At 49.0% G+C, this 27909-nt stretch overlaps 1 protein-coding gene across 3 annotated transcripts in view; it reads right to left on the bottom strand.

Moving 5' to 3' along the window:
• Window positions 1-26565, bottom strand: part of MAP7D2 (MAP7 domain containing 2) — a 104177-nt gene extending 77612 nt beyond the window's left edge. For all 3 annotated transcript variants that reach the window (XM_065900441.1, XM_065900440.1, XM_065900439.1), the window contains exon 1: window positions 26508-26565. In XM_065900441.1, the coding sequence (XP_065756513.1) occupies window positions 26508-26559 (52 nt within the window). In that variant the 5' untranslated portion in view covers window positions 26560-26565. The remainder of the gene's footprint in view (window positions 1-26507) is intronic.
• Window positions 26566-27909: the final 1344 nt, after the last annotated feature.

The following is a 27909-nucleotide window of genomic DNA, read 5'->3' on the forward strand; positions in this document are numbered from 1 at the left end:
CGAACTGGCATCTCCCAGGAGGAGGCAGAGAACCTGAATTTGTAACAAGCTGCCCAGATGGTTCCTAGGGTCGGACAACAGAGGGAAATACTACTTTAGTCCGCTTTGTGGGGGCAGGAAAGGGAGGCCTAGTGACATGAAGGTCCCAAATAAATAGTTAGTGAGTGCCTCTGCTCCCAGGAATGAGTATGTATCAATAAAACGAAGAGGGAACAGGGCAGGACAGGGAGGGGAGGTGAGAGCAGGGGTCGACATGGCCTGCTTCCTCCAAGCAGCATTTAATGGGCCATAATAAAAAGCAGTAAGTAAATTATTTCCATTTAAGACAGTAAGAGGCCAGTTCACTTTAGTAAATCATTTAAATATCATTCTGTCTACATCTCAACCTGCTTCTCAGATGCATCCCTGGGTCTGAGAGCTTGAACAGGACTGTTTCCCAGGTGACTCTGCCTTCCTGCCACACCGATCTCCTGGTCTCTCTCACCTCCAGGTCTTCGCACAAGCCCTGCCCCCAGCCTGGAACGCTCTCTCCCCGACCCCAGCACACACACAGTATTGTCAGATGAGTAGCTACTTCCTGCAGGAAGCCTTCCCTGATCTACCCGGGTATCCCAGGAGGGACAATTCTACATGCCTTCACAGCCCCATCCCTCTTCATCTTTGCAGCTGTGGTACTCCAGCTCCACGCACCCTTTTATTTTCTCTACCACTGTCTTCCCAGCACTCAGCCCAGAGCAGGCTCCCAGGAAGTATCTGTGTTCTGAACACCTTAGACATCATTCCATTCACACATGTGTGAGCCCCTTAAGTCTGGTGTCTTCTCCATCATCCTCTACTTAGTGAATAAAAGAATTCTTTTACTCAGGGAGAACAATAAAATACCTATATTTGTCACATTTGGTTCTGAGGGCAAAATACTTCCGGGGCTCTTCAGGGAGTGGCAGATCCGGACACTGACACCCCAGAACCAGGCAGGTCTGACTGGGCCCCACCTAGAAAAAGCATCATTAAAGCCACTGAGCCAACAGATCCGTGTCACAGCCACTGGCTGCCAGTGGAGACAAACTTGGACCTCATCATCGGGACGCGGAGAACTGACTGGTAATGGCAGCCCTTCCCTTATCGACCCCGCCGGGATCAGTTTTAGGAAAGCTACAAGGGCTTAAACCAGTGGCTCTCAAACTTGAGTTGGCATCAGAATCACCTGGAGGGCGTGTAAAAACAAAAATGCTAGACCCCACACCCAGAGATCCTGATTCAGTAGGGCTGGGGTCCGGCCCAGGAATTTGCACTTCAGACAAGCCCCCAGGTGATGATGACGTCACCCTCCACGCACCACACTCTTGAGAAGCCCAGCCTTAAAACATAAAGACATTTGTGATCTCGTTTATCAAGAGGTATTTAGGAAAAGTCTTGGTCGGAAGACTTCAGTGCTTGGAATATGAAGGATCCGAGATCCTTTTGCTTTTCCATTCAGCCATCTGCAGTGTGGCTCCCCTCCTGATCACAAGATGCCGCCACGGCACCAGCATTATCTTCTCGCAGGGGAGCGGGCAAGGCGGAATGGAGAGGGGAAGAACCAAAACGGGGAGGAAGAGGCTCCCTCCTCATGCTCATTTCTCTTGGATGCCAGGAAGATCTCCAGTGGTCTTCCCTTTAAGTCTCCTTGGCTGGTACTGGGTTCCATGGCTGCAAGGGAGGCCAGGAGAGTGAATACATGGCAAAGGGGAATGGAACCACCAAGAACGACTCAGGCTTGAGGTGACTCAAGGCCTGGCCCTGGGGCTGACTACCCCAACACCCCAGCTCTGAAGAAAGAAGGTATAGCTGTTGGGAAGGCAGTCAACAGCCTGCCCCGCTGTTCATCCCCCTGTGTGGATGCCCCGCCGCCAGCCAGTGGTGTCCCCAAACAAAGCCTGCACCAGCATGCTGCTGAAAGCGAACCTGGTCCCGGGCACCAGCTGCTGAATAAACTTAAACAGCTCTCTCGGCCTCCTTTTTCCTTGTAAATTGAGACTAGTCCTGCCTTTGCCACAGGGTGGAGGGAAGGACTACATAAAAAAATGGTCTGTCCACTTTTTTCTTTTTCAGACTGAGCTCTGGAAAACTAGGGCTGTGTCGGCTCTCTGTCACACATCACAGGCCGGCACACGTCAGGCACGCATAAATGTCTGCGGAGTGGGCCAAGAGCTGCTTTTAAGTGCTGTCCTTAGATTCTGTAAAGGCTGTTCGTAGAAATACCTTCTGGGGATTTTTACACTAAAAGAGATGCTGCTGAAATAGAAGCTAGAAGGAAACGAGGACTAACGTAGATGACAAGCAGAAAAGACTAGCTTCTGTAAAAATAGAGCAAAGAGTGTTACCAGGTTGTGATTCCGCTGGGCTTGGGTTTAGACAGGACATTCAAAAGGCACTGCCATGGAGGAGGGGGGTGCAGGTCAGCAGCCTCGCCCACACGACACGCTGCAGGGGTGACAACCCGACTGTGTCTCTCCTACTGACCTTGACCGACTGGCAGCTGTCTGCCTGGAGCGTGGGATCAGGTGGTGACTTGAGTGTGGCATGGGGCAGAAGGGATACAGGAGTGTCAGCATACGTGTCACACGTTTCTTCTCTCCCTGGATGAAATAACTGAGGGGTGTTATTTTGGCCAAAAGAAATTGCCTGGGACTTCCCTAGTGGTCCAGTGGTTAAGACTCCACGCTTCCATTGCAGGGGGCACAGGTGTGATCCCTGCTCAGGGAGCTAAGAGCTCACATGTCACACAATACGGCCAAAAAAACAAAAACAAAAAGAAAAGAAAAAGAAATTGACTGGCCTGGTCTTTGTGGTCATTTGAAGGGGCCACAAACCAAACTCACCAGTCTTTTCCCAGCATAGAATGGCTACGCAACAGCTCTGACCCATGGAAGGCAGCATGCTATGTGCTTCAGATGTACTTTTTTAAATATATATTTAAAAATTTTTATTCATTTTTTGGCTGTGTTGGGTCTTCATTGCTGCGTGCGGGCTTTCTCTAGTTGCGGTGAGCGGGGGCTACTCTTCGTTGAGGTGCGCAGGCTTCTCATCGCAGTGGCTTCTCTTGTGGAGCACGGGCTCTAGGTGCACGGGCTTCAGTCGTTGTGGCACGCAGGCTCAGTAGTTGTGGCTCACGGGCTTCAGTAGTTGTGGCACACAGGCTCAGTAGTTGTGGCTCACGGGCTGTAGAGCACAGGCTCAGTAGTTGTGGCGCACGGGCTCAGTTGCTCCAGGGCCTGTGGGATCTTCCCGGACCAGGGCTTGAACCCGTGTCCCCTGCATTGGCAGGCGGATTCTTAACCACTGCGCCACCAGGGAAGTCCCAGATGTATTTTTATAATCCTTAATACAACCCTAACAAGCAGGTGTCATTCATCCCATTTTACTGACAGGAAAGTGAGGGCCTGAAAGATTTTTTTCCAAGACAACACAAGGGGCTGAGGTTATGTGTAAAGATGCCTCTGGGAGGTGCTCTAACGCCTGGCTCCTGGCCCCTGTCCTCCTGGGGGTCTGAAGGATGAGCCTGCAGTCTCCAGCTGAGTCTGACATGTAGAGCCAGGTGAAAAGTGGTCTCCCAGGCTAAAACTGATACAAAACCTCTGCCATCAGAATGATCACCACTTTCTGTTTTAAAAACTAAGCAAACCCCCAAACAGGAGCTTATACTATTTCTCTCAACCAAAGTGCACAGGAAAGGCAGGACAGGTCTTGTTCTAAGGGTACACCACACTCTCTCTCACGTGGCTCAGAAATTCCACAGAGAGGGCCTGCTAGTACTCGCTCCGTCGCAGCAGTAGGAGATGGGACGGAACGGGAGACAGATAACAGCAAGCCTGAGGACGGACACTGCTGCTGGTACTAAGCACCAAACACCACTAGCAGATTCATTAAGTAGGACGCTGACTACCCTCTTCTGTCGAGGTTATTTGTTCTGAGCAAGACGGCTTGCCCTGACTGCCCATCTGGGCATGACTGTAACCTCAACAGGGCTCAGATTCCATTCACAAGGCTTTGGCTTATTTCTTGCAAAACCTAACCTGGTACCTTGTATACAGCAGGCACACAATACAGGATGCCCCCTTAATACCAGCTAACATTTACAGAGCTCTCACTCTCGGCCAGGCATCGTATTAAATGCTGTGCACACATTCTCTTGTTTAAATCTCACAACAAGCTATGCAGTTGGATTTATTATTCTCCCCTTCCACAGAGGAGGAGAGGAGGCTTCCAGGAAGGTGAACGGACTTGCTCACGGTCACCTAGGTAATAAAGGGAGCAGAACCAGGATTCAAACCCAGGGCATCTGGCTAAAAAAGCGAGCAAAAAGCTATGCTGAATGCAGACTACTTATGTCCAAGTGCAACCAATATTTTCTCACCAGCAGCAACAGCGATTAGCATGTTACACACTGATACAGTTGACCCCGGACAACACGAGTTTGAACTGTCCAGATCCACTTACACACGGATTTTCTTTTTCACTATTAAATCCTATGGTACTATGATACCACGTCGGTTGAACCTGCAGGTGCGGAACTGCGCGTACGGAAGAACTGCCTAAAAGGAGGAACTGTGTATACAGAACGTCGACTACAAGTTATACTCGGATTTTCGATTGTGGGGAGGTGAGCGCCTCTAACCCCTGCCTTGTTCAAGGGTCAATGGTATTTGCAGATTTTGAGACTGCTCTACCATTAGTGACTATTAAATACTGTTTCTGTTAGAGAAGAAGCAAGTGACTGAACTTACACATCTAGAAACTGCGCATTTGATTTCAGTCTCAGCACTTGTTCACACAGCAAGGCCGATCCAACCCAGAGCAGCTTCCGGCCCTGTGGCTCTGACTGGCCTGGCTCTCAAGGTCCTTGCAGCCCAGCCAGAGAAAAGCAAGCCAACCTGGGAGGGGGAATTGGAGGAAGGGGTTCAAAAGGTACAAACTTCCAGTTACAAGATAAAGAAGTACGAGGGATGTAACATACAACACGATGGCTGTAGCTAACACCACTGCACAATACACAGGAAAGTTGCTATGAGAGTAATAAGTCCTATAAGTTGTCATTACAAGGATTACATTTCTTTCCTTTTTCCCTTTTTTTTTTTTTTTTTTTTTTTTGGCGGTACGCGGGCCTCTCACTGCTGTGGCCTCTCCCGTTGCGGAGCACAGGCTCCGGACGCACAGGCTCAGCGTCCATGGCTCACGGGCCCAGCCGCTCCGCGGCATGTGGGATCCTCCCGGAGCAGGGCACGAACCCGTGTCCCCTGCATCGGCAGGCGGACTCTCAACCACTGCGCCACCAGAGAAGCCCTCCTTTTTCCCTTTTTTATTTGTTTTTATTGTATCTACATGAGAAGATGGATGTTAGCTGAAACTACCGTGGTAACCATTTCATTATGTATGTACATCAAACCACCATGCTATATGCCTTAAACTTATAGAGTGATGTACGTCAACTATTTCTCAATAAAACTGGGGGAAAAAAAAGAAATCCAGCCTCACAGTGACAGAATGAAGGCAGGTGACTTAGAAGGGCATTCCAAGGCTTAACAATGGCTGTTTGTCCATCTGTCGGATGAATTCCTGTAGCTGTGCCCCATCTACCAACTCAGCCACTTTGAGAGCTACTGAAGAAGGATTTACAGCTAACCTGCTAATATAAGAAGAGGAAAGGAAGGAAGGAAGCAAGGAAGGAAGGAAGGAAGGGAGGGAGGGAGGGAGGCCGAAGAAAAGCAAGGGGAGGGGGGTGGAGGGGAGGAGAAGGGAGGAGAAGGGAGGAGAAGGGAAGGGAAGGGAAGGGAAGGGAGATGACAAGAATGCAACAGGGAAGGAAAGCAGAATGGGCGGCTTATACTATAATTTCAGGGGGAAAATCACTGTTAAACAAGGATCTAAGAAAGCTGGCCCCAAATCTGTAGAGACAGAGTACATTAGTGGCTTGGTTCCCTAGGGCTGGGGGTTGGGAGGAAATGGGGAGTGACTACCAATAGGTGTGCGATTTCTTTTGGGGTGATAAAACTATTCTGGAATTGATTGTGGCATATTGGTTGTCCATTGCACTTTGAATGGGCGAACTGTAGGGTATACGCCCCCCCCCAAAAAAGAAAGAAAGCTGTCAAACTACCGGAAAATCACAATAAAACCATCCCTAAAGCATAAAATGTTAAAAACCACAAGTACACAACCAGAACGAGTGAAAATCAGAGCACCCTGGTGTGTATGAATGGTGTGTAATAACAAAAGCGGATGAGTTGTATTGTTTGCTTCAAAGCACAGCAAATCGGAAATCTAAAAATCAAACATTTAAGGCATTTATTGTAAACAATCTGTTTCATGTTTGGAAACACAAGTAGTTGCAGAATATGGGATCAGAACCAGAGAAGGAAGAGAACCAGTTCCAAGCCAGGGAAGGACATCTGACAAAGCAAACACGGGAGGTGCGACAAAGCAGCAAGAAGCCGCGTAAAAGCCTGCCTCATTCTACACAACCAGGCTTCCAGAGCATTCCTGATGAGGGTGACCCATTTGTGAGGTTATTCAACATCCTGTTCCATAAAACGAGGACTCATCAGTAGCTGAAAATATGTCAGGTAGCAGGGGAGCCTTTCTGAATTTCCGTCCTAAAGCCTTGCAGTGGGTAGAGTATTCTTGCTAAAGCCTGAGTGGCATTTCAAGGATTTGGTACAACGATCCTTCTTTTTTAAAGAGGAGTCTCATACTAATCCTGAAAGCTCCCTTCCTTACTCCCAAGCCACCTTCAAGGTACTCTCTTTCCCTCTCTGGTTCCTAAGAGGTCATAAAAATCAGTGACTAGTGGGGATGATTGCACAACCTTGTGAATATTCTAAAACCCACTGAACTGTACACTTCACAAGGCTGAAATTTATGTAGTATGACTAATACCTCAAAATAATTTTTAAGCTGTTTAAAAAATCAGGGCAAAACACAGAATTACCGTATGACCCAGCAATTCCACTTCTGGGTATATAGCCCAAAGGATTAAAAGCAGGGTCTCAAAAAGATACCGGTACACCCATGTTCACAGCAGCGCTATTCACAACAGCCAAACGGTGGCAGCAACCCAAGTGTCCATCAACAGATGAACAGATAAACAGAATGTGGTTTATACATACAAGGAAATATTATTCTGCCCTAAAAAGGAATGAAATTCAGATACATGTTATGACAATGGATGAACCTTGAGGACATCATGCTAAGTGAAATAAGCTAATCACGAAAGGATAAATACTGTATGATTCTACTTATGGGAGGAGGTATCTAGGATAGGCAAATGTATAGAGACAGAAAATAAAATATTGGTTACCAGGGACTAGGGGGAGGGGGTAATGGGGAGTTATCATTTAATGGTTACCGAGTTTCTGTCTAAAATGATGAAAAGTTCTAGAGATAGATAATGGCAATGGTTAGACAACAATGTAAATGCACTTAACGTCACTGAATTGTACACTTAAAAATGGTTAAAATGTCAAAGTTTATGTTATGTATATTTTACTACAATAAAAACATAATTTTAAAAAGTCAGAGCCCTTGGGACTTCCCTGGTGGTACAGTGGTTAAGAATCCGCCTGCCAGTGCAGGGTACACGGGTTCGACCCCTGGCCCGGGAAGATCCCACGTGCCGCAGAGCAACTAAGTCCGTGCGCCACAACTAATGAGCCTACACTCTAGAGCCCACGTGCCACAACTACTGAGCCTGCATGCCACAACTACTAAAGCCCACAGGCCTAGAGCCCGTGCTCCGCAACGAGAGAAGCCACTGCAATGAGAAGTCCGCGCACCGCAACGAAGAGTGGCCCCCACTCGCCACAACTAGAGAAAGCCAGAAAGCCTGCGTGCAGCAATGAAGACCCAACGCAGCCAAAAAAAACCCACAAAAAAACAAAAAACCCCACAAAAGTCAGAGCCCTCACATCTAAGAATCCATACTTGATATCTGCTTCAAGGTAATAAGGTAGTACAAAAAAGACTTCAGAAAGTGAACACCCTTTTGGGACTTCCCTGGTGGCGCGGTGGTTAAGAATCCGCCTGCCAATGCAGGGGACACGGGTTCGAGCCCTGGTCTGGGAAGATCCCACATGCCGCAGAGCAAATAAGCCCGCGCGCCACATCTACTGAGCCCGGGCACCTAAAGCCCGTGCTCCGCAACAAAAGAAGCCACCGCGATGAGAAGCCCACGCACCACAATGAAGAGAAGCCTGCGCACCGCAAATGGAGAGTAGCCCCTGCTCGCCACAACTAGAGAAAAGCCTGCGCGCAGCAACAAAGGCCCAATGCAGCCAAAAATAAAATAAATAAATAAATAAATAAATTCAGTATGTAAATTAAGCTCTGAGTGGGAGAAAAAGCAGCACCATTCCTGGGCAGAAGCTCGAGAGCATGGCCAAAACGGGCCCCAAGTAATTATTTGCTGAGTACCTGGCAGTGCTGTCCTGCTAACCATGGGGCACCTAAGTGTAAGTGACCGTGGTGACTCCCATGTGCACGAAGATTGTCTCCAGTCCTCCAGCCAGATTTAACTGCTTGCTCATCTATGGCTTCATGGTCCATTTTCATACTTCCATTTACGGTACTTTTCAGTGTTAGACTTGGATTATAGGTAAGTTAGAAAAAGCATAGCTCAGTAGGTCACTAGGTCCTTGAAAGGCAACACCAGTATATATCAATATAAGTACATTATATACAAATATATATTTTTATGCTCATAGTCGTCTTGTACTCAATACACAGATGATGACAGTGACGCCCCTGACCTCGTGGAGCACAGCTACGTATGTGCAAGACACCGTGCTCAGCACTTTCCATGCACTACCTCCTGTTGACCCTGCGAGGAATCTGTTACTATCCTCTTCTTATAAGAAGCTGAGACTGGAACAGACGAGAAACTAACTCACGGCTCCCCAGCTAGTTAGTGGCCACACCAGTACCTGATCAGATGAAGGTCTTAAGTGGTAAATTCTTAAAATTTTTTTTAAATTTTACTTTATTGTGGTAGGAACACTCAACATGATATTTACACTCTTAAAGTTTTACATGTACAATATGGTACTGACTCTCAGTACCATATTGTTCAGCAGATATCTAGAACTTATTAATCTTGTTTAACTGAAACTTTACGCCCATTGATGAGTAACTCTCCATTTCCCCTCAGTCCCTGGCAACCACCATTACACTCTTTGATGCTATGAATCTGACTCTTTTGGGTACCCTCATGTAAGTGGAATCGTGCAGTATTTGTCTTTCTGTGGCTGGCTTATTTCACTTATCATAATGTCCTCAAGGCTCATCCATGTCACATATTGCAGAATTTCCTTGTTTTATAAGGCTGAATAGTACTCCACTGCATGTGCATACCACATTTTCTTTATCCCTTCACTTGTCCACGGACATTTAGGTTGTTTCCACAGTTTAGCTACCGTGAAGAATGTTAATATCTCTTTGAGATCCTGATTTCAATCCTTTTGGATAAATGCCCAAAAGTAGGATTGCTGGATCATATGATAGTTTTATTTTAGTTTTTTGAGGAACCTCCACACTGTTTTCCATAGTGGCTGCCCCATTTTGCAGTCCCATCAACAGTGCACAGAGGTTTCAATTTCTCCACATCTTCACCAGCATTTGTTGTCTTCTGTTTTTTTGATAACAGCCATCCTGACAGGTGTGAGGTGATATCTCATTGGTGAATTCTTAGCTGAAGAAAGAGGTGAAGAGGCTACTCTATGGGCGACTGGTGCAGAAAGTTAGAGAAGGGAGACACCAACACCCAGGAGTAAGCGCCAGACAAAGAGTCACATTAGGAGAGTAGATGGAACTGAGTCCCGTAGAAGGTCCCAGGTCTCTTTATGGAGACCAGGAGGTTTTGTGGAAAGGGTGCCGGGTGGGTGTTCTGCCTGTCCACAGAGGCCACAGCAAGAGGAGAGGCATTTAGAGGAGAGGTGTTTGTATGAACAGAAAGGACTTCTTGCCCGGGGGAGAGGGTGCCCCTCCAGCCTCAGAGGACATGGAGTGAAGATCCACTCTCTGTCCTGACAAAAGTTAACGCGCACCTGCTGACAGGGGCAGCTCAGTCCACGTGCTCTCTGCAGGACCCCCCCGACCTGGAGTCTGTACAGGGCAACTCCAAGAGGCCAGGCTCTCGGCCTCCTTGGTCCAGCATGACGAAGAGCAAAGAGGGATCAGGGTCCGAGTCCTAGAAGGACAGGTCTCAGCAGGAACGCAGGCACCCGAGTTTCTCCACCACCTGAGTACAGGAGGCAGAGCAGCAGACATCCAGGAAGTCACCGGCACCACAAACGCCCAGCCCCAGCCCTGCTCGGCCCATCCCAGGAGCTCCTACCCTGAGATAATATTTTTCTCAGAAGACCGACTCCTTCAGTGACACACAGGTCTTCCCACAAGGGCTGGAAAAGTCCTCTGCCATGTGGACCACAAGGTTCCTCACACACACGCCACACCCCAGAGGGTCAAAGTAACGCCAAGCCACAGGCCCACTGCCAACACCCCAGCACCTGGAAAGATGAGCCTGAGGCCTCGAAACGTGAGCGCCCTCCTGAAACCAGGTGCGCGCCCAGCCGAGGGGAGCAGGCACGACCTGAGCACAGGAAGCGATGCTTGCGTCCGCACGCTCCCAAGGGAGCCACAACCCTGGCTGCCTTTGTCTAACACTCGCCTTGGTCTAACTGCCCTGCCTTCCAGACCCAGCCCCCGGCGCAGGACCTCTGCACCCACCCCGCCGTGTCCAGGGGCATCACGACTTCGTTCCTACTCAGCCGTCGCCTTCCTCGGAAATCCCGGCCTCCAGTTTCCAAGGCAGGTTTCGGCCTACACACGCAACATTTCCTGAGATCAAGGACGCCTGACTTACCTTGGAAGGTCTTCCTTCTGCAGGCGAGAAGCTGCAGCATGCTGCCACATGAACAGAGTCCAGGGAGAAGGAAAACCCGAGTCTGTGCGAAAGGTCCAAGTTCATACTCCCCAGAAGGCGGCCTGTGGAACTGCATTGCCCTCTCTCATTTACATACACGGTGAAGTCATTTCCAACCAACGCCCTCATGAGTTGAGGCCCACATCCCCTTCCAGGGCATTACTCACTTATAGATTAACTATCTTGGGAAAGAACAGTGTGTAGAAGCTAGAAACCAGGTTCTTCGCTCTGCTCCTGTTTTCACTCGGGAGAAAACCTACCTGGAGCCAGAGATGGGACTATAAGCACAGGCTTTCATTTACATCTTTAGCTCTGCTCGCTTCTCTGCTGAAAACTGCCCACAGCCATTTCTTTCTTTTTTTTTTTTTTTTAAGATTTGGTCAATTTTTTTTTTCTTTGTATCTTTTTGGCTGCATTGGGTCTTCGTTGCTGTGCACGGGCTTTCTCTAGTTGCAGCTAGCGCGGGCTACTCTTCGTTGCAGTGCGAGGGCTTCTCATGGCAGTGGCTTCTCTTGTTGCGGAGCACGGTCTCTAGAGGCGCGAGCTTCATTAGTTGTAGCACACGGGCTCAGTAGTTGTGGTGCACGGGCTTAGTTGCTCTGCGGCATGTGGGATCTTCCTGGACCAGGGCTCGAACCCGTGTCCCCTGTATTGGCAGGTGGATTCTTAACCACTGCGCCACCAGGGAAGCCCTGCCCTCAGCCATTTCTTACCATCCAAGGAGCACTTATTGAACCAGCTACTCTACGACTTATCTCATGAAAAAGTGTACAGTTTGACCAAGACACAGGCATGTAAAAAAATATTTATAATACTGCTAAGTTGCAATAAATCTGTATCAGAGCAAAGGAGGACACACTGCCTGGGGGTGGGAGCTGTGGATGTGCCCCCCATATCCCCTCCAGAATGACTACAATTAAAAAGACTGACAAGATCGGGTACTGACAAAGATGTGGAAGAACTGGAACTTTCATTCCTTCCTGGTGGGAATACAAAATGGTAGGCAGAGTAACAGGCCCCCAGAGATGTCCAGGCTCTAAGCCCTGGACCCGTGAAAATGTTACCTTTTATGACAAAAGGCCTTTGCAGATTAAATTAAGGCTCTTAAGATGGGGAGATTACCCAGGATTTTTCAGGTGGCCCCCATGTAATCACAAGGGACGTAGGAAAGCTAGAGTGAGAGAGAGGAGATGTGACAATGGATGGAAGCAGAAGTTGGACAGAAAAAGACTGGAAGATGCTATGCTGCCAGCCTTGGTGATGGAGGAAGGGGCCATGACTCAAGGGATGCGGGCAGCCTCTAGCAGCTGGAAAGGGCAAGGGAACAGATTCTCCCTTAGAGCCTCCAGTAAGGCTTTGCTGACACCTTCACTTTAGCACTTCTGATGTCCAGAATTGTAAGGTAATGAATTCATGTTGCTATACGCCATTAAATTTGCAGTAACTGGTTATAACAGCAATAGGGAACTACTTCCAACTGTTTGGAAAACAGTTTGGCACTATATGCAAAAGCTGAACATATGCCTACCTTCTGACCCAGTAATTCAACTCCTAGGTATGCACACAACAGAAATGCATGTATATGGGCACCAAGAGATGTGTGCAAACATGTTCACAGCAGTTTTAGTCAAAAGAATAGAAAACTGAAAATAACCCAATTGTCTATCAGCAAGAGAATGGATAAACCAAATTGTAGTATGTATAGTCACACAATGTAATACTACTCAAAAATAAAAAGAAATGAACCACTGGGATTTCCCTGGTGGTCCAGTGGGTTAAGAATCTACACTCCCAATGCAGGGGGCCTGGGTTCGATCCCTGGTCGGGGAACTAGATCCCACATGCATGCCGCAACTAAGACCTGGCAGAGCCAAAATAAGTAAATAATAATTTTTTAAAAGAGAAAAGAAATGAACCACTGATGTCTGCAACATCACGGATGAATCTTACACACACAACGTGGAGTGGAAAAAACCAGACACAACAAAAGTATATACTTGAAGAAAAAGTTCTGGAGATGGATGGTGGTGATGATTGTACAACAATATGAATGCACTTAATGCCACTGAACTGTACGTTAAAAATGGCTAAAATGGTAAATTTTATGTTATGTATATTTTGCTACAATAAAAATGTGCATACTACAAGAGTCTAGTTTTATAAAGCTCAAAAACAAGCAAAACTAATCTACAGTGAAAAGAGGTAAGAACAATGGTCACCTTTAGGGGATACTGTCTAGAAGGAGGCACAGGGTACTGGAAATACTTAGTTTCTTGATCTGGGTGTTGGTTACATGGGCGTATATGTAAACGTTCATCAGACTGTATGCTTAAGATCTGTGCACTTTAGTTTCCAAATGCCAACCCCAAGTTTATCTGCACATGATTTGATTTACCTGAATTTGTGTTATCAACACTGTAATGGAAATGGAAGAGAAAAGAAAAACCCACCAGAAGTGTGTGTAGTCAGGGAAGGCTTCAGGGAAGAGGTGAGATGTGAGCCAAGTACTGAAGGGTGAACATGGTAGACACAGACAGGAAGGCATTCTGGACAGAGGGAAGAGCATGTGCATGGGCGGCGAGGTGCATGCAGAGTGTGCCAGACACTACCAGCTGGGGGTGATCACTGGCCAGAGAAGGGGGGCTGGAGGGGTAAGGGGGAGCCCCATCCCAACACACCCAACCTGGGAAACCCCAGCAGCAGTCGGGACTGTGCTTATGCCAGGCTGATGTCAGAGGAGATCAAACAAGACTGCGATGTGATGAATCCATGACAGGGAGGGAGACCTGGACAGAGACCCCTAACGCTCTTGTGATTACAGTCGGGACCTAGATGACAGGGTCTGACCCAGGCACTGGCAATGGGTACAGGATCGTGAGAGATGGAGGCAGAGCCCCCTGCCTTGGTTGTAATGGGAGTGGGAGAGGGGAAGGCTGGGAAGTCTGCTGGTTGAGCCCACGTGGCTGGTGATCCCGCTAACCAGAGGGGAGAAGACCAGACTACCCTTTCCCCTGCCTCCTGGGCTGGCAGTGGAGGACCACAGTGTGTCAGAGTCGGAAAGCATTAGTCAGATGACCTAGTGTGCCAGTGCACTCACAAGCAACCAAGTTCTTCGCCCAGGCCAGCACAAGGCCACAGTGTGCGGAGCAAGCTGGACAAGAGAGCTAAGGCTCATCTACTTCAGTTAACAGTCCTGGAGAAGAGGGGACTGATTCCTTCAGCTGTGCTGCTCATGGCTCCCCCATGCCCTCGCCAGCCTCGCCTCGGTCTCAGTCCCTGCCAACATCCCCCTGTAAAAGTTCTCCCCACAGCCCATCCATATCCTGCATAGCTCATGGCTTCATCTCATGAGCTGATAATGCCTTATAAGTCAACCTGGTTTCTCCTCCAGCCGTGCTATGTAACCCAAACTGAGGCAGGGACGGAGAGGGCACCCCAGGGCCCACAGGAGCCAGAGATACGTCTTGGCTAGTACGTTCTATCACGGCCCTACAGACCTGATGTGAACCACAGGAGCTAAGTGCCAGTTCTGTTCTTGGTGGCCTGTGCACATCTGAGAGGGTCTGAACGACAAGTACCAAATACCAGAGCTTGTAGAGGAGAAACCAAAAATAGACGGGATAAATGAGGAGCTTGGGATGAACACACACACACACTACTATATATAAAATAGGTAATCAACAAGGACCCACTGTATAGCACAGGGAACTCTATTCAATATTCCGTAATAAGCTATATGGGAAAAGAATCTGAAAAAGAATGCATATATGTATAACTTATTCACTTTGCTGTATACTTGAAACTAACACAACACTGTAAACCAACTACACTCCAAAATAAAGTAAAAATTTAAAAAAAATAGATGGGTATGAAGGAACTTGTTTGAGGCCCGAAACACACTACTTATTTCTTTTTTAAATGAATTTATTTATTTTACTTATTTATTATTTTTGGCTGCATTGGGTCTTCGCTGCTGCGTGCGGCCTTTCTCTAGTTGCAGCGAGCGGGGGCTACTCTTTGTTGCCGTGTGCGGGCTTCTCGTTGCGGTGGCTTCTCTTGTTGTGGAGCACGGGCTCTAGGCTTGTGGGCTTCAGTAGCTGTGGCTCATCAGCTTCAGTAGTTACGGCTCGCGGGCTCTAGAACACAGGCTCAGCAGTTGTGGCACACGGGCTTAGTTGCTCCGTGGCATGTGGGATCTTCCTGGACCAGGGCTCGGACCCGTGTCCCCTGCATTGGCAGGCGGATTCTTAACCACTGCTCCACCAGGGAAGCCCAACACACTATTTCTGATCTAACCTGGCAAGGTCAGTGAACATCTAGTTAACCGCACAATCCGATTCAGGAGTCACTACCACATGTGGCTATTTAAATTATTTAAAATCAGACACAATTAAAAAGTCAGTTCCTCAGGGCTCAATAGCCACATGTGGCGAGCGGCTACCATTTGGAACAGACGTAGAACAGAAAAGAAAGTTCTATTGGACAGTGCTGCGTATAGTATCTCCTGCTTGAATTGGCCTGATCATAAGAGGCACTCATTCTGAAGTCACCTTCACACACCTTTACATGTCATCTTTACACACCTTTAAAAAAGGGGGTAAGACTCCTTTTAATTTTTAACTAATAAAGATAAAATTATGTACCACAAAGGACAGTCAACATTCCTTAGTAGAAAGGCACCATGTCTTCTTGGGTCGTTCAGTCGAAACAGAGAGAAAGTAAAAGACAAGTAAGAGAAATGAAAGCTGAACAGGGTAGAGTGAAACAGTCCATTTCACTCCCTTGACTGTTCTGCTACAAAAAGAGTTAATCTCACCCCAGAAGATTAGGGATATGTAGAAATTAATGGACCATTAATAAGAAGCAATTATTCTTTAGAAATAATTTGTGACTGACAAAAACAAAATCAAGTGAAGTGGAAACTTAGGTGGGTGAGGAGGGGAAAAAAGGAGAGCAGGAACATGTTTTGCAGTAAGAAAAAAAATTACTTATTGTAACTGCAGTTAAGTGCAATTTCATTCCTTATACCTTTTTTTAAAAGATTTTATTTATTTATTTTTGGCTGTGTTGGATCTTCGTTGCTGCGCGCGGGCTTTCTCTAGTTGCGGCGAACCGGGGGCTACTCTTCGTTGTGGTGCACGGGCTTCTCATTGCGGTGGCTTCTCTTGTTGCGGAGCACGGGCTCTAGGCGTTCTGGCTTCAGTAGCTGTGGCTCGCGGGCTCTAGAGCACAGGCTCAGTAGTTGTGGCACACGGGTTTCAGTAGTTGTGGCTCGCAGGCTCTAGAGCGCAGGCTCCATAATTGTGGAGAACGGGCTTAGTTGCTCCGCGGCATGTGGGATCTTCCCGGACCAGAGCTCGAACCCGTGTCCCCTGCATTGGTAGGTGGATTTTTAACCACCGCACCACCAGGGAAGCCCCACAATCAGTAATTTTTTAGAGGGCTTTTCGTCTGAAGATGTAACTAAATCTGCTTCAATAATATTGGTTACCTAGCTGATAAAAATGAACGAAATTTTGTTCATAACACATATCTACACTGGGGGAAAATTTACCCACGTGCAAGGAAAGCTTCCACTGAAGGCTGTCATAATATTTCACCACCATTTGTCACCCCTGACTGGTGCTCAAGAGAACCGAACACACACAGTTAATAAGGTAGAGAAGAGGAAATTCTCCTAAGGGGAGACCCGGCCCCCATGCACAGGGACGTTTGCCTCTCTAGTCAGTGGAATGCTGAAAATGCATGCCTAGGTGCTAAGGGAGGAGAACATAGGGGAACCTTGTGTGTGTGTGTGTGTGTGTGTGGTGTGGGGTCTTTTTAAAAATAAGCACAGCAGGAGAATCCTGTTTTGCCCAGTTTATGATTCAGATGGTTATTTCAAGTTAAGGGCAAATATTAAGGTGTTGTTTTGAAACAAAGACACAGAGCACTACTTAATAAAGGACTTTTGGTGCCTGATGAAAAATTCAAGCTGCAGGGGCATTTCCTGCTCTGTATTTATTAATTTCTGGTATTCATTTATGCACGCCTCTCTCCCTCCTTCTGCTTATATAAAATACAGCAGAAATGAATGTGAAAAGTGTGAGAAAGAGAAAAACAAGAGTGGGATAGAAAAATGGAGCTAAGAAGGAAGTTAATCCAATAGCTCGACCATAGCAATTGGGGCTGCACACTGGTTGACCTGCTAAACCAACAGTTAACTCTTTTTTTTTTTAATTTTTTTTTTTTTTTGGTATGCGGGCCTCTCACTGTTGTGGCCTCTCCCGTTGCGGAGCACAGGCTCCGGACGCGCAGGCTCAGCGGCCATGGCTCACGGGCCCAGCTGCTCTGCAGCATGTGGGATCTTCCTGGACCGGGGCACGAACCCATGTCCCCTGCATCGGCAGGTGGACCCTCAACCACTGCGCCACCAGGGAAGCCCTTTTTTTTTCCAAATTTTAAAAAAAATTTATTTATTTTTATTTTTGGCTGTGTTGGGCCGTCGTTGCTGCGTGCAGGCTTTCTCTAGTTGCGGCGAGAGGGGGCTACTCTTCGTGGCGGTGCGCGGGCTTCTCATGGCAGTGGCTTCTCTTGTTGTGGAGCACGGGCTTTAGGTGTGTGGGCTTCAGCAATTGTGGCACGCGGGCTTCAGTAGTTGTGGCTCGCGGGCTCTAGAGCGCAGGCTCAGTAGTTGTGGCGCACGGGCTTAGTTCCTTCGCGGCATGTGGGATCTTCCCGGACCAGGGCTCGAACCCGTGTCCCCTGCACTGGCAGGAGGATTCTTAACCACTGCGCCACCAGGGGAGCCCCACCAACCGTTAACTCTTAAAGACTTGGTGTCAAAGGCAAAGACAGACCAACTGCTCAGGAGGGGGACAACTTGGTCTGGGCAGGGACTTGTCCTTCAGGCCCTGAAAGCGAATTCGGGTTAAGTGGCCCTGCCCAGCAAGTCCCCCTATAGCCAGTGCCAGCTCTGCCACATCATCAAACCTAGGACGCGGGAGGCGGGACAAGCCCCTGAATTCACTGGAACTGTCCAATTATGGGGTCTCCAGAGTTAGGGGTTCTGTCCTGTCAACCAACCAGAACGTGTTGATCATAATCAGAGCGTGGCTTCTGTGAACAGGAACTAGGAAAGCACAACACTAGCCCTGGGGCGAAATGACCAGACCTGCCCTCACAGAGCCCATCCTGACCCAGCCCAGCAGACCCCACCCCGCAGACAGGGTTCCCCACCGGACCCGACACCGAACCTGGGAGAGCCTGCGCTGGCTAATACCGTTCTCCTCCCACTGTTCCATCAGTATCGTACCATGCTTTCCCTCCGTAACAGCCCAACATTTACCACAAAGCCGAGCCCACTCCCTTTCCACAGCCTGCCAGGTCGCCGAGACAATCCGTGCCAGGGCCTCGGCACTTGCCCACCCTGGGGAAAGCAAAAGCAGCTTCTCTCCTCGAGAGCCTGAGGGTCCAGGGTGGTTTTGCCTTATTGTAGGGGAGACCGTTTTAGCAAAGCGTCTTTTGAGTTCCACACAAGAGATCTAAGATAGACTGAATACCGCAGCATACATCCTGTTCTTCATACCACACTCAATACCATGGTGCCCTATGTGACCAACAGAACTTTCTGCCATGAGGAAAATGTTCTAGATCACCGCGTCCCATATGCGAGCCACTAGCCACAGCTGGCTACTGGGCAGCTGAACTGTGACTAGTCCACGTAGAGACGTGCTGAAGCATAAAGTCTTCCACTGGTTTTGGAAGACTTGGTGCAAAGAACAGAATGTCAGATATCTCATTAATAATTCTTTATACTGATTACATGTTGAAATGACAATATTTTAGATATACTGAGTTAAATAAATTGTATTGTTATATTAATTTCCCCTGTTTCTTTTTGCTTTTTCAATGCAGTTATTAGAAAATTTAGGAGTACATACGTGACTAGCATTCTATTGGTATTAGCCAGCACCAACCTATACCATTATTTAGTAGTTTTCTTTAAACTGAATTTTTTTCATTTTTTAATCATTCTGAAAATATTCGTGAAATTACAGTTTGAAAATATTCATGAAATTACGGTTTGATGTATTAGTTGTATTTTTACAACACAATTAAAGAATCCACAGGACCATTAATCTAAAATTGAGAAGATAAGTTTGTCCACGTGTAACCTAAACCCTCTTAGGTACCACACCCTTTGGGAAATGCTGGCCCAGGACAGAGCTACTCAGAGTGTGGCCTGTGGACAGATGCCAGCCTCCTTATTGTTCATTATCGCCCACAATAAGGACATAAATTGAGAGCACGTATTTGGAAACATTCATAGCAATTTGACAAAGCAATGTGATACCCACTGATATCTTGGAATCTGGTATCTAATCTGATATTTTTAAATTGGGACCTGTATTTTACATGTGCTTTATATTTTGTTTCTAGTAAGTCCTTTAAATTGTATTTAAGAGTTAGAGACACACTGGGCTAGAGTATAAGAGAATCTTCCATGGGCCTTCCAGAGTGATGACCTAAGAGCCGCAGTCCTCAGTCACAGCCAATGCAGTGCTCTAAGACAGGAAAGCATACTAAGGAGATCTTCCAGACCCCAACATAAAGGCTGGCACAGAGGGGATGGGGGCTTAATTCCTGGCAAATAAGAAATTCTGTTAAATGAAACTTCTCTTCCTCTAAGCACTTTTGTTGATAAAACTTTTGCTGTAATTCTAAGAAATGAAGGTCCTCACCACCTCTGTAGAGAAAAACAACTGTATACTATAAAAAAAGGCACACAAAATCCTTATAAAATGTATATCAATAGTACTGAGCTAGAGCTTGAGAGGGGTACAGAAAATGCGGGAGGCATGACCCATGTGCAAAAGGAATTTGTTATAATCTATCTGGAATGGCACAGAGGCATGGAGATTAAAAATACTTAACTCTAGAGTCAAACACACTTACTGTGTGACCTTGACCAACTTATTGAACCTCTCTCTTTTTTTTTTGCCGTGCCACACGTCATGCAGGATCTTAGTTTCCTGACCAGGGATCGAACCTGGGCCCTGGCAGTGAAAGGGCTGAGTCAGGGAATTCCCCTACTTAACTTCTCTTAATGTCAATGTACTTAGCTGTTACAGTAGAGAATCTCCGAAAAGGGAGATTCCTCCTCTCCTAGTAGGCACTTACCATGCCTCACCTCAAGAGGTGGAGTCTATTTCCCCGCCCCTTGGATCTGGGCTGGCTTTGTGACTTGTTTTGACCACCAAATGCAGCAGAAGGGACATTCTGGGACTTTCAAGTCTGGGCCATAAGAGAACTGGCAACCTGTACTTCCTGGCTCTTGAAGAACAGCTGCCACACTGTGAGGAAGGCCAGGACAGACTCCTTGTGTAATCTGAGACACCCGGACCATGAGAGGCCATCTTGAACATTTCAACCCCACTGAGCTCCCAGCTGACAGCACAGGCAGCAGAAGAACCACTCAACTGAGCCCAACCAACCCCCTGAATGGTGAGAAATAGTAAGTTTGGAGTGTTTTGCCACACAGGAATAGAAAATGAGAAATCTCTAAAATGAGAATAAAAACAGTATAAAGGATGGCTATGAGGAATAAAGTAAATAACGTATGACAAGTGCCTATAATGGTGCTTGGGACATAAGTGCTCAACAATTAGCAGCTGTTACTATTTGAGGAGCTAAAATGAACACATGTGCAATATATGACGCAGACTACTTGGGAGGTTCCACTCAGGTTCTCAGGGCCCTGCAGGCCCTGAGCAGAGGAATGCCCAGGAGGTGAAAAGACAAGGCTTTGCGGTGAAAGCAAGTATTGGACCTGAAGGATGCAGCGTGCAGAACGATGGTTTTTAAATCCCTGATGCATGGAGAGCCACCCGAGAACTTCCGGGCAACCACAATATGTGCGCCCATCAGGGGCTGAAGCCTAGAGGTCTCCATGGAGACAGTGTAGATGGGTGGCTGCCAGGACCTGGGGAGTGGATGACGGGTGAGGGGGAATGGGGAATGACAGCTAATGGTTATGGGGTTTCTCTGCGGGGTGATGAACATGTTCTAAAATTGACTGTGGTGATAGCTGTACAATTCTGTGAATATACTGACAACCACTGAATTGGGCATTTTAAATGGGTGAAATGTATGGTATGCGAATGTTGTCTCAATAAAGCTATTATTACATAAATGGGCATGGGGAGGGTAAAAATTAAGAGGCTGAGATGACAAAGGAGCAAGAAACGTTCCATAGGGCTGTCTGGGGGCTATAAGTCGCCAGCTTATTTGGCATGGAGCAGAAAAGCGGTTATTTTCAGATAGTGAATGAACCCAGAGCCAGCCAGGAGCTATGCACCCTGGGGACAGACCCTGCCGTTGCAACGGATCATGGGCACTTGGCGTGACTGCTGTTCCCTCAAACACTTTGTAGGGGTGCGCCTCACTCATACCTGTTTTCCTTTTGCTTAAATCACACCCTGAACTCCACTAATCACAAGGTTCTTAAAAAGAGGAAAACTTCCCAGGCAAGAGGAAAGCTACCGCTCCCTAAGAGAGAAGCAGACCGAGGCCTACATTCAGACAGAGCTCAGAGGCGGATGAAGGGGATCCCGAGGCCCAGCGTGGCCCGGAGCCTCAGGTGCCGAGCCGGCAGACTCCTCATTGGAAAGCGGTCACCTCAGACATGAGCCGGGCGGTGAGCAATCCCTCCTGGGCCACGGCGCCCCAAGGGCAGCCACCCTGGACCACTGCCTCTTCCTTCTTCTGGTGTAATTCGTTCAAAAGAGCCTAGAGGGCAGGGCCACGGAAAGTTTTCAAATTATCAGACTGCTGCCAGAGTCAGCTCTGCATGCCAACCCTCCCTCCCCCACCGCCCGGAAGTGGGCAATACCATCATAAGCATCATCGCACCGCCTGCCCGGTGAGCACCTACTATGCTGAGCCATTATGAGTTCTACCTTGTTAAATCCTCCCAACAAAGCCCACTAGACTACTGACCAGCATCCCCCAGAAAAACCACATCTCTCGTCTGCCCAAATCAACCCTGCAAAGCCTACTGTGTTATAAGTCAATCAGTATAACTACTACAGAAGGCAAGATGTTCTTTTAAAAAGTGAACCATGGCAGAAGATGGGGCATCTGAATGAGAGGAAAATGTCCTTTAACTGTGGAGAGGGAGAAGGGATAGAGATAGAAATGACAGACTTTGACCAGTCGGGTCACTAGGGTCAGTACATCAGAAAAGAAACAGTTGATGGTCAGACTTTCAGGAATTTTCCCTGAAGGTCCTGCCAAGTCCGAGTCCTTCAGTGCCATAACTCCACAAAGCCAGAAGCCCCAGATCAAATACAACTTTCTTTCCTTTCGCTCCTGACCTTGGCCCTTCTCATTGCCAAAGGGACTTGCAACGTTAGGACACACGCACAAGCTCAAGTTGCTCCTCTTGGTCCAAACAGCTCTAGGATGACAGTGGTCAATAATGGTTTTAGGGACTTCCCTGGTGGTCCAGTGGTTAGGACGCTGCACTTTCATTGCTGAGGGCCCAGGTTCAGTCCCTGGTCGGGGAACTAAGATCCCACAAGCCGTGCAGTGTGGCAAAAAAAAAAAAAAAAAAAATGGTTTTAAATGTAGCAACTTTGAGAAAGGATGAAGAACTCTGATTTCTTGGGGCCCTACTCTCAGCCTTTCCTTTTCCCTACTGTGGCCCCTGGGGGGAGGCTCTCCTGAACTTCCAGTCTGCACCCCTCCATTCTCCTGATCCAGGACGGGGGATGGAAGACAGGCAGATGGAAGGACAGCAGGGAACCTCGTCTCAACTCAAAGCAATTCCCTCCTTACCAGGGAACCATGGGCAAATGGATTGAACTCAGTAAACAGTATTTACCTGCAGAAAGCACTGGAAAGTTCAACAAGCCTCAGGAAACATGCTTTGTAATTCCACTATCTCAAGCTCCTCCACCGACACACTTCTTTAATCCAACTCACGAGTATTTCCTCAACCCAGTGGAGCTGCTCCCAGCATAATGCAATTGTCAAACATCAGTTACACACCTGTTGCGTGAAAAAACTGTGAGGGAGGGGCTTCCCTGGTGGCGCAGTGGTCGAGAGTCCGCCTGCCGATGCAGGGGACACGGGATCGTGGCCCGGTCTGGGAAGATCCCACATGCCGCGGAACGGCTGGGCCCGTGAGCCATGGCCGCTGAGCCTGCGCGTCCGGAGCCTGTGCTCCGCAGCGGGAGAGGCCACAACAGTGAGAGGCCCACGTACCACAAAAACAAAGACAAAAACCTCTGAGGGGGAGTAGGATGACCATCCAGTCACCCTCTGCACCAGGCCTCGCCCTCAAGCCAATCATCTACCAGAAGGGACAGTGGCTAACCAGCTTCAGCATTTACTGTGTGTCAAGCACTGCTTTACAAATATCAATTCCTTCATCTTCAAGGCAGTGTTTCTATCCCCCTTCCCCACGGTGTTCTTAAGCCCATTTTAAAGGTGAGAAAACTAAAGCTCAGCAGTGTCTCCCTGAGGTGCGACATCAGGAAGGGGGGAGGCGGCATTCACACCCAGGCAGTCTGGATCTCGATCGCCCGAGCTCCGATGACAGCAGGAGCCACCAGCACAGGGCCCTGCTCACAGTGGGCACCCAATGAACACCTGCCGAGAGGAACTGGAAGGTTAATGTCGTCACACGCGCAGAATAAGAAGAGTGCTTTCCTGCAGGTGCTGCAGGCACAGGCAAGACGAGTTCCTTAATTCAGACTGAGAGAAGCCTAGAGGACGTGAACGCCCGAAGGGAAAAGGGGAGAAGGGGGCATTTCAGACTGAGCGGTGCCCAGGACCTGTGTGGCAGTGAGGCAGCCTGACAACGGTGACCTGGTGACTCTGCTCGCCCTCTAAAGGTATTGAGGCAGAACCAAGCCATATATATCATACTGTGATATAACACAAGCACTAAAGAGAACAGTACATCTGGTAATTTCTCTTCTGGGAGTAACTGAAAGGAAAGAAAGCAAGCATCACTGGTGGGTAATGGGGAAAAAATGCACAGGATTTCAGTATTGGAAGAACCTGTTGCTAGAAGAAACAACCAGAGAGGTATTCCCCTGCGACCTTCTACAACAGCTTCCAGGAAAACCACTTGCCGGCCCATATCGCCCAGCTGTGCTGCCCTGAAATTGTCCGAGAGCCTAAACACCTCAGGCCTCTTAGTCTTTTCTGCCCCTCACAGCACTAAGCACAAGCTTAGGATCAATGGTTGACTCTCAAGAAATGCAGGTTCACTCTCATCAAGAATGGGTCCCAAATGATAAGGCCTTGGGCAGCCAAGAGTAATCGGTACCAAGATGTATTATAATAAAACCTCAAAGGACTTCCCTGGTGGCGCAGTGGTTAAGAATCCGCCTGCCAAGGCAGGGGACACAGGTTCGAGCCCTGGTCCAGGAAGATCCCACATGCTGCGGAGCAGCTGCGCCCGTGCGCCACAACTACTGAGCCTGCGCTCTAGAGCCCACGAGCCACAACCACTGAAGCCTGTGCGCCTAGAGCCCGTGCTCCGCAACAAGAGAAGCCACTGCAATGGGAAGCCCGAGCACCTCAACAAAGAGTAGCCCCCACTCGCCGCAACTAGAGAAAGCCCGCGCTGCAACAAAGACCCAACGCGGACAAAAGTAAATAAATAGATAAATAAATATTAAAAAACACAAAAAACTCAATAATCAAGACTTCTCTGAGGATGACATTATTTTTCTAAGTACCTAGCCTCACAAAACCCGCTTTGAAAGAACAAACCACGGTACTACCTGGCACCTAAATTGAACACTCCAATTATTCCACATCAACCCTTATGCACATAGAAGTTTATGAAATATATATATATATATACATTTTGGCCGCATCGCGCGGCTTGTGGAATCTTAGTTCCCGGACCAGGGATTGAACCCATGCCCCCTACGGTGGAAGCTCGGAGTCTTAACCACTGGACCACCAGGGAACTCCCTGAAATATTTTAAACCTTCACACAACATGTCTTTCCATATTTCTAATTTCAAATGAAGGAAAAGAGCTTTAAGTTATTTTTCTACAATAAAGTTTCCAACTAGAACTTAATAAGGATGTCCCCTTATCGAGTGCCTTCAAATAAATTAAAATATCACAGATATTTCAGGCTCAACCACACAGCTCCGCCCTGCCTCTAAAACATCGAAACGACCTAATTGTTTAAACTCGACCAAATAAAAATGTGAACTTTAACAACCTCCCTTTTCCAATGTTATATTCTACTAGGTCCCCGTCCCCCAAGGCTGGTTCTGATGGATGGGTGGGTTTTGGGTTTCTCCCTAGCACATGCAGCCGAGTTTCCCAAACAAAAAGGACGAAAACAGAAGTACATCTTTTTAGTATTTATATCACTATCCTGTGATATTTGTTAAATTCTGCCTTCAAAACAAATGCGTGATGAAAAACGCAAACTGGGAAAGATTTAAGCCACCTCCTCCTCGAAATGATGCAAATGAAGGCCCAATCAGAACATACCCCTCCCCCATGAAAACCATGTTTTAAGTGACTAAAGAACATTGCCCTTGATTTCCTTCCCTTCCTTGGTACACCTTACATAAAACACGCAGATCTTCACTATGTGATAATTCTCCAAATCCTATACTTAAGATCTGTGCGCTTTTGTGGGATGCACGTTATACTGCGGTAAAACACGCCTTAAAAATACCTCACACTAACTTAAAAAAAAAAAAGAAAAAAAAAGGTGTTGCCAGGAAAAACATGAAATCGGTTTCCAAGTTGCTTACACACCCGCACTACCTGCAACCACTTTACAGAACGTTAGAAGATGCGAGACCAGCTTATCTAAAATTCTGCCAAATGTCCTCAAAACCTCTCCCTGCTTCGCTTGTTTCCAGGCAGCCAATCCGGGGACCATCCCTCCTTAGCTCCCAGCAGCTGCAGCCTCTAGGGCCGGGGGACTCATCCGTCGCGCTGCCACGCGAGGGAGCCGCGACCCCGCCAGACCCCTGGGCAGCGCACCCGCGGCCGCCGGGAGCGCAAGCGGGCGGCAGGGGAACCCGGCCCGGGGCTCGCAGCTGTCCACCCCTGCCAATGGGTGACGCGCCGGTTCTGCCCCCCGGGGACGCCGCGAAGCATGAAGCTGGGCTGCCCCTCGCGCGCGACGCCCGAGACGCAGATTGGGCAGGCGCGCAGGCCCCGGCCACCCCCCGCGCCCGCTCGGTCGGCCCCAGTGCCCCCCACGCCTGCTGCTCCGCGATGCGGGGCCAGCCCCCCGGGCCCCTGGGGCATCAAGCGTGGCCCCGGTCCCCGCACGCCAAACACACCTGCCACCCACCCTAAGCCACCCCCAATCCCACCCACTCTGGCCACTCGAGAGCGTACTCTGCCACCGGCACCGTGAGCCCGCGCCCAGGAGACCCCGGGCTGAGGAAAGGACATTAGCTCAGTTCCGCGCCCCGCCCCCCACAGCCTCGCGCTCCAGAACCTCTACCTCTTGCGGCCCGCCCGGGGGGCCTGAGGCTCCCACACGCCCGCCGCATCCCGGGAACCCTACCTGAAGGCCGGTGGTTGGGCGGCGAGGTCCGCACCGCGCCCGGTTCGGCCATCTTCCCGGGGAGCGGGGGGGCCCGCGTAGCCCCCTCCGTCCCGGCTGCCGCCCCGCAGTCGACGCCGTGCTCCATCGGGATGCCGGGGCCGCACAGGCGCACTGCCCCTGCCGCCGCGCCGTATCGGACCTGCGCGCGTCCGTACGCGCACGCGTCCCCCCCACGGCGTGCACGTGCGATGTGCGCACCGGTTCTCAAGCCGCGCACGAGCACCGCGTGCACACGCGAGGTGCACACGGGTCCTCAAGCAGCAGGCGCCTACCTCGTGCACTTGGCAATATGCACACCAGCCCTCACACAGCACGAGTACACGGCGTGCACGTGCAATGTGAGCACTAGTTCTCATAGCGCTCCCACACACCGCGTGCACGTTCGATGTGCACACCAGTCCTCAGCGCGCACGCACACACGGCACGCACACGGTTCCTCATACAGTGCTTACACGCAGCATGCACACACAGCATGCACACACCGGTGTAAACACACGTCCCCACACAGTGCATACACTCAGCATTACATATACATGGGATGTAGTTTCTCACACAGGGTGCACACACATCCTCACGCAGTGTGAACACAGCGCGCACACACCATGTGTACACACCTGCCCACCCAGCACGCACATGTTCTCACACGGCTCGCAGAAGTTCACACACACTAGGCATCCACATACGTAGAGCTGCAGCTCTGGAAACAGGTCCTCTTAGGGCCTCGGGCAGGCGCCGCTTGGGCCAGTGCCACATGTGCAGACGCCTCCCTCCAAGCACAGAGGTGCACGGGTGGCAGGCGCTAGGTCTTCCCTCACCGCAGCGAGGGGCTCCAGGAAGCCAGACTGGTGGACCTTCAAGGAAGAGGAGGGGCACGCAGTCGGCCTTCCAACCATGCCCCCACTCCCAGGCTGATTCCACCCGAGCGCTACTCAATGGCTTCTTCCTGGTGTGCAAATAATGCACTAGAGAAATCTCTGTGAGGAGAACATCTCTGGGAAGACAAATGAGAGTGCACTGAACGTGTAGCCTTGGGAGTAGGCGCCTGGACAGGGTGTGGGGGCCTGTGGAGGTGTGTTTCCCCTGGATGTTCTTTTACCCCTGCCAGAAGCACTTAACTTCTTTTCAAAAATATCCATATTGAAAAAGACATCTTCGCAGAGCCAGCTCAAGCCTCCAGGTGTTTACCCAGATATAGCCTGCCGAGTGATAACCCACCCCAGGGGAGCCCCAGGCTGTACGTTTCTCTGGTGGGCAGTGACCAGCCCCCGGGTTTTAACTTCCACCCCTGGGGGAGAAAGAAATGCAAGGTTAAAGAGCCAAATAGAGCTGAATCAGGGTACAAGGTTTCTTTGGGGAGGGT

This window comes from Phocoena phocoena, chromosome X (genome assembly GCF_963924675.1).
Source record: "Phocoena phocoena chromosome X, mPhoPho1.1, whole genome shotgun sequence".
In the NCBI taxonomy this organism is placed as follows: domain Eukaryota; kingdom Metazoa; phylum Chordata; class Mammalia; order Artiodactyla; family Phocoenidae; genus Phocoena; species Phocoena phocoena.